We start from the raw sequence: 13,012 nt of genomic DNA, 5'->3' as shown, positions 1-13,012 counted from the left end.
AAAAAAAAAAAAAAAAAAAAAAAAAAAAGAAAAAGGAAATTGTCCACTAAAATTTCGATTGTCCAATGTATATATCCCAAGGCACAGACGTCGAAAGCGCGAACAATCGATTCTGTCTGTCAAATCAGCTTCCGCGGTCAACGGTTCAATGCGATCCAATATTCTCACTTCGCTGCCAATACAATCCGCAACTCTATTCGAACCGGCATTTACCGGCCGCGTTAGCTCGCACAAGAGGAGCTAATGCCTCTCGTCGAATCCAGAAGCGATACAAATTGATTTTACAAACGGAACAATAGGCGGCGCCGTATGTACGCGCCAAACCAGATGTCGCCGGTGTCAATTTCTCGGTCGGGCTTGGATAACTGTCGCGTATCGTATTGGCAACGACGCGGGAACATTTTCTTTCAGTCACATTCACTTTCTTGCAATTTGCATGGTATTTTGTTCATGGTTGCATTCTTTAGAGGTTATGTTTTTTTTTTTTTTTTTTTTTTTTTTTTTTTTTTTGGCTTGATCGTGGGTAGTTTATTTTTTTTTTTTCAAGTATCGAGCAGATTGTCAATTCGGGAGCAAAAAAGAACACGATCGACCTGAGGCAGGTAATAATAATAATAAATAAAGGACGGGTGGTTAACTTTCGTGAGAGTAGAACTGCATGCATATATAATCATGTATAAATAGATACGTAATAAAGGCAATGAAAAATATGTACGTAATAATTTTCAGGGCTGGATTATCTGCGATATATTAAAGTTGGAGTATGTTGAAGCTGAATATTTTAAGCGATTTGTGTATAGTGCTGAATATAATGAGATCGATGTAGGTAGGTAAGATAATAACAATAATAATAATGATGATGGTAATAATAATATATAGAGAATATGCTGTGTATCGGATGCATACGTACGGAGCTTGTTATATCGTGCGTCGTCTAATGAGGAGTATAACAACGCTTACGAACGAGAATATTGTACATAGCGATACTTAATTACACCTTTGTATTTTCTTCCAGGACACTGATTCGAATGAAAAATCGGAAGCAAGTATCGTATCTATCGAAATTATACAAATTTATGCCAAGATTGTAATTTCAAGCTTGTTACGAATTCAAGAATTCAAGGTACGCGCGTTCGAACTTAACCTCATTTAATGTCCGACTGAACCACAACGCTAGTAAGATTCGTGGTTGCATACTCAGTAAAAAATCGTATAAAAATATTCGATTGGAGGATGCTGTGTGACAAATATATAGAGATTGTGTATTATATTAACATAAGTTATTAATCATTATTAACAAGTGCTAAATATATACACTGAATAATAAGAAAATAGTGAGATTTGATATATGCAATGTTTGCAAGGCTGAAACTTGAGATTTAGTAACACTGAAAAATCATAATGATTAATGAAATTATTATTCTCAATATTCTTATAATTAAATAGATAATTTACAACTGAATATCTTCATTTAATATAATATACGTGTATTTAAATAAAATTGCGACTTTGTATAGAATTGTATCTTCACATTTGAACTTTGACTATTTACTATAATGTAAAAATTCTATATTAATATATTTTAACAATGATAATTCGTTACAGATCGTCAAATGGAATATTTTTATCTACATACGTGACATGAGTCTAGAGGGATGCTTAAATATTTACATCAAACATTTACCATTTCCAAAATCAAGGGAAATATTTGTGACAAAAGATTTCCTAACAACATCATGTTGACAGAGGTAATTTATCTCGATTGATTTATTACAGAATCTGATAATCAATTTTCCATGATATCTTCAACATTGTTTTAATTCTAGATTTTCCCCTCCAATCATATAGACATTTTTTCAGACTCATTCTCCATTATATATTTTCCCAATTATTTTCACGTTACAAAAATATATTCTTCTATTCTCCTAAGGGATTGCGTATGGGGCATGATTCGCTCTTGGAGGATCCACACATTCCCCCGTGAATCGAGAGTACGACGATATTCGGATCGTCGAATGGGCAAACGATCGCATAATTCGATCACATCGTGTCGGAAAGCAACCAAAGCCGCGCACTTCCGGTTGCGCGCACCATGCCACCGTTCTTGTTCCTTCAGCAACTTGGGGATCAAACATTACCGAGGTGCTGATCCTCCAAGCACGAGCACAGCAAGGTGGCAGGCACAGTCGTCACTACTGGTAAAAAGAAGAAAAATCCAAAACCATAGTGAATGGTATAAAAAGGAAACGCAAAACAGTTCCAACCGAATCGAAAGAACGAAACGGAAAGAAAAGAGAAACAGATATATACGTGATATATTCTGTATGTATATATATGTAGATCAATCTCGAGACACACCGACATCTGGCGGCGAGCACCGAACCTAGACGTGTGCAAGACTGAATAATAGAAACGTAGAAAAACAAAGGAAAACAGTAAAGAAAGGAAATAAAAGAACGAACGGTGTCTCGACAGAGAGATCGCGATATACTCCCCGATGCAATGCCGAATTCTGTCTCTCTTAGCTTGGAATTTTTCTCCTTCTCGCTGCATGACTAGACGATACGACATCTTTCATCGCGTCATTTTTCTTTTCCTCCCGCGCGCGCGCGCAACTTTCAAACGTGTCAACGACTTTCCTCTTTCTACCTTCTCTTTTCTTCTTCTTTTTTTTCTCGAAAATTCTTCTTTCTTTCTTTCCTTTAGATATTCGTTTATCTCCCGTTCGCGATTATGATACCACATGCTCGAACAATTTTATCAAAAATTATCTCTTCTTTTTCTCTTTTTCAAATCTTTGTATAAAATCGAAACATTCAAACCGCGAATTATTACTCGAAGAAAATCACTTGCCGTCTTCTGAACTATGAGAAATTATTTCCGGCTTCGGTGTGAACTACGGACGGATACGGACAAAATCGATCTTCTCAAAAAGAGGGTTTCTGTCGTGTTTTGGTATGAGATATACTTTCGGTGGGTAGATAGCACGGATCGGTTAAAGACAGACACAGGGCTTTGGGTGTAACGAGGTTATTGGCACATTGTAGACAGGTGATAACAGACGTAGACAAGGGACAAGGGAGGGATTGGACGTACGGGTCCTTCGTATCATATTATGTATCATAAAGCTGTGTGCTGAACGGTTCCGATTTCGTAATTATTACCGATCCGTCGATTCGGAACAAAGCAACGTGACGTGAATACGTTTCTCATTCTCGTTTTCATCGTCGTGTTATATATATTTTATATCTGGTTTTATTTCATACGATTATATCTCCTCTGCGCAAATGTATGTATTTTATATATAGATATATATATATGATGTATATTTTATGTCATCAGGTTAATACGATAAACGACGGAAAGGAACAATTGAACAAAAAAATGGAACGCAAGAATATATATGTCTTGACGCAAGAGGCGCGCAAATAGTCAGCGTTCGTGTAAGATGCTAGGGGACAAAAAGTCACTAGAGACAAATTCAACAAGGGGGTATGAAATACACAACGTACATAAAAAAGTGCAAGCCTGGCAACACAAAAACAACACAAGACCAGACAGGATATATATCGTTACGTAAAAAAGTACACGATTCTCAAACATACTATTACTTGGTTTGGCCGGTACGGTATATAGGGTGATCGTAGTAATAGTAGCTAAGAACTCAGCGCTAAACAGGACAAGATGACAATACACAAACAGAACAACAGAGAAAGAACAGAACAAAAGTGACAGTGGAAGAAAGAGAGAAAGAGAGAGAAGGTCGGACATAACGGCAAGGTTATAAACAACGATCATCCGATGACATATCACAGATAACACAGAGACACGATTTTACTTTCAATGTAGGCGTGAAGAGAGTGCTCGACCTTTTGGCTGTGGCTGTGCTCGCAACACGCGACTTTTCTTGCTCAGAGGTTATCGATAAAAGAGATCGTTTTATTACCGACCGAACAAAATCCCTAAATTAGAGGCCAAAGGAACTAAGATTTAAGTTTCGAATTTACCCTAACTACGGAGCTGAACTGGACTATTAAACTAACGAGATACATTTTGTTCGATTATCGAATACCCAAATTTTTTATATAGTGTAAAGGTGAGATTAACGATTCTGAATCACCGAACCATATCGAAATTCGTTTTTATGCGAGGGGCAAGCGACAGCCATTCGATCAAAGATGACAGAAACGAATACGCAGGTAGACATAGGTAGACATAGGAAGAAAAAGAAAAAGAATGACAGAGCGAACAAGGATAGAGGGGGGCAGAGCAATAGAGGGCAAAACAAGGGAGACGATAGACAGCGATTAAAAAAAAAAAGAATACAGGGGGTTTTCAGAGGACAGAGTGACGAGTCGAACAAGCGAGGTATGATCAAACACTGGCAAACATAATTAGTAATGTAACTGAGTCGATAACAGGCTGAACCAGGGACAATAGAACAGAAAAGATATATGGAAAGAGCAAGAAAAAGTGATGTATAGAGAGACAAAGACAAAAACAATAACTGAAACAGAGATAGACAAAAAGAAAGACGTGATACGCAGGCTAAGGGTATGAACATACGTATACATATATAGATAGATAGATTACATATAATGGGACATACGAAAAAACATGTAAGATGAATGTTACGAGCGAAACGAGCAAATAGATGGTACTTTTTTCTTGCTTTTTTCTTTCATTAAAAAAAAAAATATTTGTTTCTTTTTTTTTTGGATTAATGAACGATTAGCGAGAGAGCTTGAGCTGCAACTTACCGCGGTGTAAAGGAACTCCAGAACGTACTACGTGTGGGAAAAAACCAACGAGAAGAAAGGGCGTTACCACGGTCACAGAACCCACGTTTGCGGGCAAAAAAACGGACGTGCGTACGCAGCATTGCGTGAGCAATCACCTTTACGCATAATCATTTCTCTCGCGCGATTTTCGCTCTTTCCCGCGTCGCAAATTTTCACGCCACCGATAATTCATAATCGTTATTCCGAATTTTTCTTTTCAAACGTCTCGACAGAGATGAAATTCCGTGGATCTGTGTCCATTTCCCGATCGATATCCCCACCTTTCACCCTTCGCGCCAAATTTCAGCGCGTACGCGCCAGTTTCGCGGTGAAAATCGAATGCTCCATTGCAATGTTCCGCACGCCGTTACAGAAACAATAGACGTAGACACACACTAATCAAGCGTACCCATCACACACGCGGTCTTCGTCAGCCACGCAACATGAACGCAGTCACTCGCAGACTCATTCAACATAGAGTGGTAATACACGTGACAGACACAAGTTGGAAACTACGCACACATATCTGTATATATACGATTATACACGTGTATATATATACATACGCGTATATATGTATGCATGTATATATATACATTATATAAGTAGATATATATATATGTATATGTAAATATAGAGACAGAGTAAAGAGAGAAAGAGATGGAGAGCACCAGCGTCTTGGCGTGATCGATGTATTCGGAACGGGTAATACACACGCGTTAACGAGACATAGCCGTCGTTTCGTTCGGAATTCAACATTCTCGACTCAACGTCGATTCGACATTCGCCCCGTATCGAGGAGTCGAGAGTAACGGCGTCGCTCGAAGGATCCTCTTATCGCGTCGCTCGTCGAAGCTGAGCCTCGAACTGACAATGAGGAGAGATTCCATCGGAGCTGGACTGCCATGTCGGCAGACGATCTTCGAATATTGATTACGCTGTCCGAGCAATCCCGATGCCAGCCTGAATTTCTGATTCACCGGGATACTTGTATGCTGTCTGTCCACCCAAGATTCCATTCGAAGAAAAAGTGAGAAATAGGACTCTCTTGCTTGTTCCAGAGAATGCACCCTATTTTCCTTCTAGCGAAAAATTTGCCTACCCAGTGACCGACTTATTTCACTGCTACTAATTGTAACCTACTCTTTGATCTTTGGCTACGTTGTTTTGCTTTCAACTGATTTTAAGATATTTACTACTGTAATGGTTGGAAAATGATGATTCTTTGTAGGCATGCGTCAATCTTCAGGAACGTCTTTGGCTCATCTTACTAGCATGTGTTCTAATATTCATGTACATGGTGTCTCTACAAATTAAAAAATTAAAAAATTTTAAAAATTGAGAAAGCGATAGGAGACAATTGAATTTGGTCCAATAAGCTTCATATTTGTTTTTTATGTGAATTCACTGTTATCTTGTAACAACTTTGCATTTAAAATGCAGACAGGAATTAATTTTCCTTAAACCAATTTGAAGTTGTAAAAATTAGAAGTTCTCAACTGAAATGAAAAACTGAAATCCGTCTCAATGTCCATAATTGCCTCACATATCATTACTACTTTGTCTCATAAAATATTCTTTTAGTTAGCTATTATCTCCATTGTGACATTCCATTGAAATTAAGTTATCCATTCCAAAATACCTGAAATTTGGTCAAATAAAAAATAAAAATTATTAAAAATGTCAGGTTTTAATCAAACACAGTAATAGTCTGACAATAATACTCTTTTTTCCTCTAAGATGTTTGAAAAATTCGATATGTAACTTTCGCTTACTTCGTTTACAAAGAACCATTTCATTTCCAACCATAATTCAAACGATATCCTATGATTCCTTGTACTTAAAAAGAGAAATCCCAATTTTATTATGCGATAAAACAAACTATAAAAGTTTATGGTATTTTTCTAACCCAAAAACGATGGACACGCAGCCTTTCAAGCAAAATTGCTGCGTACGTCAAGCACACAAAAAAGCATGTTATCCGTTTGGATCGAAATGGAAGAAGCGTTTCAAGGCGGCAGCAAGGGTGCTCGGAGAAAGTCGCTGATCAATACCGCAACGAAACAATGGACACTACTACAGATCCAAAACAAACTTCCGTTCCGCTCTCCGGACGTCTCTTTCTCGGACACACACGGAACTGTCGTGTATCATATGCAGAATGTTCCATTCGAGGCGAAGGACTGCGAGTGGACGCGCGAGAAAAGCGACCGAACCGCGACAGATTTCAAACTTGTGTCTACCATTTCTAGAAATAATTTTACTCGGGGATGATCGACTCCCGGGATTCATTGTTTTTCTTTCAAGTATCTTTCGCGTTAGCACGATTCGAAAGAGCAATATGCTGATTTCACGTTTGCGAGAAAGTGAGGTTAGATGAATACCGAAACTCGACCGCCCCCGTGCGCTTTATCTATGAATCTTCCATTGTCGGTGAACTGCTTAAACAAATGGCCGAAATAGCTGGTAAGTCACAAGAGAAATTTGGAAAACGACACGGTCTGCTTATCGCGTTACCGTTCGAAGGTAAGTTAGTATACTCTGTTCGTAATGCGCGCTTGTTTACGAAACAACGCGGTGCCTGGAAACTGTACGTTAAAAAAAACTTCACGCGGATAACTTAACATCCGTTGTTACCGATCGAGAATACCGAAAATCGAGTCTCTCGAACATTTTCTCCGCGTACAGACTTCTTGAATATCTCTTTGTCCTTTTTTCTCTTTGACGTATCTTTTTTGTTTGTATTTCAGAGTCTGTACGTAGAACGGAGCCTCTTTCGGTCTTCGGCTGTAGGGTGAATGGTGATCTGGTGGTGGCAGGGTACACACAGAGGATAAACACTAGACAAAATACACGAATCCCCCGAAATGCGCTCGCTGTTGCTCCGATGCGTCGGTCAGCACGCATCCCGAGCAAATCTTCATCAATGTCGAACAAAGGACACTGACCGTCACGCGTGTAAGTTTATTTCTCGCTTTTATTTGCTCACCTAGTTACCGACGGAACATATGATAGTTGTGAGATACTCTGATGAAACTGCTACTACTTCTTTATGCATTGCAAGGAACAGGTGCGCGAGTAATATGCTCATAACCAGAACGGTTTATTTACTTTGTAGGTTATGTGACACGAAGGATAATATCCTATTGGATGACTTTGTTAACGTATGGAAAATAAAGCACTGGTTTATCCAACTAAACCCACTAGGTGCAAAGTGTAATTTGCATTTTGCAAGTGACTGAAGAGTTTTAATAAAAGGAGTTCTAAAATTACTTTATATATGGCTGGATATTCAAAATAGCAATTCATTTTCTCATTGCTATTTACTCAACTGAACTTAATATCTTTTGACACCGATTTGATTTTAATTTAATCCTTTACCATGGAATAACGTTATTACTATTAGTGATATAATAAATATAACTAAAAAGAATGTCCAAAAGTAATGTAAGTAAAGAAAGAATCATATTGCATATCAACTATAACATTATATAACTATATTGCAGATTAACGAACAACTTTAGAACTCCATTTAACAAGACTGTTTCATTCATGACTATCTGTACTTCCACTTTAATGCTATACCAAATGATGGATCATTAAAAAGAATTTGATCTGTCTAGTTTCTCGAAAGGGGTATTTCCAAAACGTGATTAGTCGGGAGATCCTTCGCAAGACAAGATTCATTGTGTGGCATGAGACAGGACTAAATTGCAAGTAATTAATATCAGACGCTGCACGCGAGGAAGCTCCTTTGATCGACAATGCTACCGAGATGATCAGTGACGCGTTCGGCATTCGGGGGAGGGAGGGGGTGAAACACGAGGAATAGGATGGTTAGAGGGTTGGCGGGGTTGTCACCCACCGGGGGCTCTCTTGATAATTCAGCTGTCATGGATATACCGGATTGTTTGGCATGGCGGTACAAGTAAATCTAATTGAATCTCTTTTTTCTTCCTTACTCGTTTTTTTTTTGTCATTAAAAAGTCGCTCACGATGGGGAAAACGACACTCGAGTAAAAGAATAGATTTTAACGAAAGAATATCTTTAAATTACAACCTTCCCATTTTACTCTTTTACATCTTAATTGTGACGTATTCAAAAAAAGAAAAAAAAAAGAAAAATGGAGAACTAAGGACAAATATTTGAAACTCGAAATCTAATGGTATTTGGTACTTACTATGCGTATTATTTTTTAAGAAATTTTGATTTTATTCGTGTCTACGTTGATAAAAAAAATATCACTGCTTTTTGAATAATTCAATCATTTTCTTTCAGAACAGATAGATGCAGCAAAACAAGATTTGCGAAAACTGTGCAAGCAGAAGGATTCTCTCCTGCGATATTTTGCCCCATCGTGAAGCTTCGTGGGAAAAAACAAAAAATGAACCACGTAAACAAAACTCTTCGGCAGAACCATCGTCCGTGTGTGTTCAAACACGTTGCGCTTCTCGAATGATACGATGCTTCTCTCTTATTTTTCCATGTATATAACATACACTGCACATATGTATATACATATATTCCCGACCTATTTCATGTGAAACACATCACGAACGTACCGTATGGGCGAACGAAAAACCGTCTCTTCTGAATTAAATCAATGATCTACGCAGTTCTCGTGGATGATAAAAACGAGGAAAGTAACAGCCGCGTAATATGTCAACGCATTCGAGAATTGTAAAAGGCCAGAAACTATGACACGCAGCTATACTTGTTCAATTCGTTTCTTTTTGTTAGTTAAACGGTACGTGTATCGACGATTATTAAACGAGTAAGTCGTTGTCATTGAAAATTAACGTTTCTTGGACTCTCAGATTCTATGGCATTAAATACATATAGGGAGACTGAATGCTACCTTCGGGACTTTTGGAGATTAGAGAATTTTGTTATTTCCGCTATGGTAATTCAAAATACACGTCTTTCTTTAATACATAAAATCGTTGTAAAAATCTTCTCGAATTTTTAAAATACTAACAAATATGTTAGTACAAATCCTGATATTTTTAGAACTTTTAATTAACGATTCAGAGATAATTAGATTGAAACTTCTATTTTACGCATAAAACGTAACGATAAGAACAAAATATTTCTCTAAAAGAACCTTCGAGTCTTTCCACCAATTACTTACGATTAATTTTAATTCTCAATTACCAAAACGAAACCTTAAAAACTTCCTTTCCAACAAAATCTCTTACTTCAAGAGTCTGAGACACAGTCGAGTCTTCCCCTTCAAGCTCCTTAATTCTTACAATCAATATGATCAATAATCTTGCTGTTCGATCAGCGAAGGAAGAACGTTCTCTTTGAAACTTCCAATTAGCTCAATTCCAATTAGCTCGTGACAACGACTCACTCGCTTGCCTAAACGCAATTATCCTGTTAGACGTAGTAAAAATAAAGTATATAGAACTAAGCGTTCCTCTATAATATTAGAATGATTGACTGAATGTAAAACCGTGTAAGAGGAAGTGATCTTACCTTTCGGTGTAATCGTTCATACGAGCGTAGCTTTGTACGCTGTTCTCCTCAATGAGGAATTTCACGCGCTGGTAAAAGGACGCGGTCACGCTGGGCGGTTGTTTGCGGAGAAGGACGTCCACGGGATTATTACTAGTAAGGCACATGATATGATCTGCGCAAACTACGTGCGAGCAGCACTCGCTGTCAGAACAGTCCATCATGCCATCTGAGAAACATTACTTCTTAGATTAAACGTTCCTTAAATAGAACAGGATTAGATGTTATGCAAAATTTCTTTATGGATAAAATTGAAATTTTCTTGGAATTCCTTGAAATTCCTCTGGAATTTTGCAACCATGATGAAACTATTTGGAATTTTGAAACTTTGGTGGAATTGGTTAATTCCGTTGAAATTCCAGGGAAATTTGTTAAATGGAGGATATTTTTGGAATTTTAGAACGTTCAGTGTTTTGGGAATTCTTTGAGAAATTTCATATAATGGAAATTCATATCAAAGGATATTAAAATTCTACTACGGTCCTTACAATTTCTATGCACAAAACTGATTTCTTACAAAGACTTGCCAATTGTTTGAAAAATAAAAGAAAGTTAGATATTACTATAAGAGAAAATATTGGTTCATTAAACACACTTTATCATATTAAGATTTCGATACTTCTACACTTACCCTGATCGTTATCAGTAAGATCATTACATTTCATTTCCAATCGTATACTGCAATCCCTGCCCGCCCAGTCTGTTGAACATTCGCAACTGTATTCGCCATCTTGCAGGGTGCATAGTCCATGGCGACTACATCCGTTCTCGCATCCGGCTGTTAAAGGAATGGCGGTGATTGTTTAGAAGAAGATATCAAGTAATTATCCATGACAAATAAAAATTAATATTCTTTTCCCGATATTCAAATTAGAATCTTAAATTCGTAACAATTTAATTTTTGTATATCTTAAAACAACTGTTTCTTTTTCTTTTTACATAACTAAACAAAGAAAACATGTAGGAGAAAAGCAAACAACAAAATGACAGTATAGTTAAGTAACAGTGCTATTTAATACCTTCAGTATTCAACTGAAAGTAATCTCGTACTCTTTTGCCGGATGAAACATTGACTTCTACTACTTACCACTTGTACGATTCGTGTTTCTACTACTTAATCCCGTAAAATCTATATTCAACGTGACTTAATTTTCGAATTAACCACCCTAATTGTGTATAACATTGTAAATAAGCTTTTTTACAACTTGTATTTTTATATAATTTTGCATTTTAGATAGGCAATGTTGATCCACATATCATACCAATAATAAGGAAATAATAAATAATGTAAATGAAAAATAATTACAGCACAAAAATACTTGTTCCCGGAAAGTTTTGAATAATAACTTCGAGGATTAAGTAAATAAAATTATATAACAATAATTAATAATAAAATGATAATTTCGAACAGCCAAACTCCGAAATCCATAATTACCCAGTGTTCCACATTTACCACTTCGTGAGAATAAACGATCACGATTATGAGTTTAATTATCATTAATGATATTGACATTTTACTTACGCAGCGTGCAATGTCGACCATTCCATCCTTGACTGCAAACGCAAGTTCCATTCTTGCATTGACCATGCTCCGCGCAACGTGGATCGCACGGTTTCTGGTCACATTTGGTTCCAGTCCAATCATCGTTGCATCTGATAAAAGTAGTTAAACAATTTAATAACTTTTAGTACACTATCGCGTAGAACAATTTTTATCGAAGAATTGTGACAATTAAAAATTTGAGAATTACACGATGAACGACTGTTCAGGTATATCACTTACAAGAAACTATACACATCCTGTTAGTATGTACATATTATCCCTTTGCACTCGAGAGGTGACCCTCAGTCACTATTTCATAAAATTTGGAAGATCGTTATTAATTAATATATCAAATTTAATGCAATGTAACAGTGTGCAAAATATCGAAATTAAATAATTCTACAATTCTATTATTATAAAATTCTTTATTTACTACTCAGAAAAGTATTGTTAGTTTTTTAATAGAGAATCTTTGACTTTCTACTCTTTTCTAGCCAAAAATCGTCCAGTGCAAAGGACTGGACTTACTTATTACGTATCACTGTTCTGCTATCAGACGTGAATTTAAAATTTACCAAAGTAATATTTAAATTATAGAATAATGTAATATTTACGTTACTTATTATGTTAAATATCGAATTTTCAACTTTCGTCTTCACAAGCAAATCAAAATCCAGTCTCAAAGGATTAAGATATAATTCAGGACCATGTTCCCAAGGGGATCTGCACAATTCCCGGTGGAGGATGCGCTCAAGTTTATCGCCCGATGCAAAATTGATTCCCTCCGCGCAGAACCCTTCAGAAAAGCGGAAAAAGGACACGGGTTCCGCTAAGTTCCGAACTAGTCCTCCCGCAGTGAAAAGTTTTTGCGCTTACAGACGCTCTTTCAAGGAACAAGAGAGGGAGGAACGAGAGAGGCGTCAGCTTTAGAATATGAGAAAGGAGATCCTCTTTCGCGTCCTTGATTCTGACAAAGGGACGCCGGGAAGGGAGGTCGGTCCTTCGAGTCGTGATAAGTTGGCAGCCACCCTAAGACAGAGCCTTTTTCTCGCAATTTTTCACCTCCTTAGCCTCAACTTTCGTACCTCCGATCCCGCCGACAATTTACTCATTTTTAGCCCCCGCACTCTAACGCCACCTACCCTTGCCCCGCTGCTTAGGATTCCG

The 13,012-nt window shown here is 37.3% G+C and overlaps 1 protein-coding gene across 1 annotated transcript in view; it reads right to left on the bottom strand.

Moving 5' to 3' along the window:
* Positions 1-13,012, bottom strand: part of Ten-a (Teneurin-a transmembrane protein) — a 137,545-nt gene that overhangs the window by 13,360 nt on the left and 111,173 nt on the right. The window contains exons 7-10 of the mRNA XM_017910654.1: positions 11,825-11,955; positions 10,934-11,080; positions 10,264-10,471; positions 4,761-4,787 (exon numbers count right to left, since the gene is read on the bottom strand). Of these exons, the coding sequence (XP_017766143.1) occupies positions 4,761-4,787; positions 10,264-10,471; positions 10,934-11,080; positions 11,825-11,955 (513 nt within the window). The remainder of the gene's footprint in view (positions 1-4,760; positions 4,788-10,263; positions 10,472-10,933; positions 11,081-11,824; positions 11,956-13,012) is intronic.

Source organism: Eufriesea mexicana, unplaced genomic scaffold (assembly GCF_001483705.2).
Source record: "Eufriesea mexicana isolate 0111107269 unplaced genomic scaffold, ASM148370v2 scaffold76, whole genome shotgun sequence".
Classification (NCBI taxonomy): Eukaryota; Metazoa; Arthropoda; class Insecta; order Hymenoptera; family Apidae; genus Eufriesea; species Eufriesea mexicana.
This window is presented reverse-complemented; position numbering and strand designations above follow the sequence as displayed.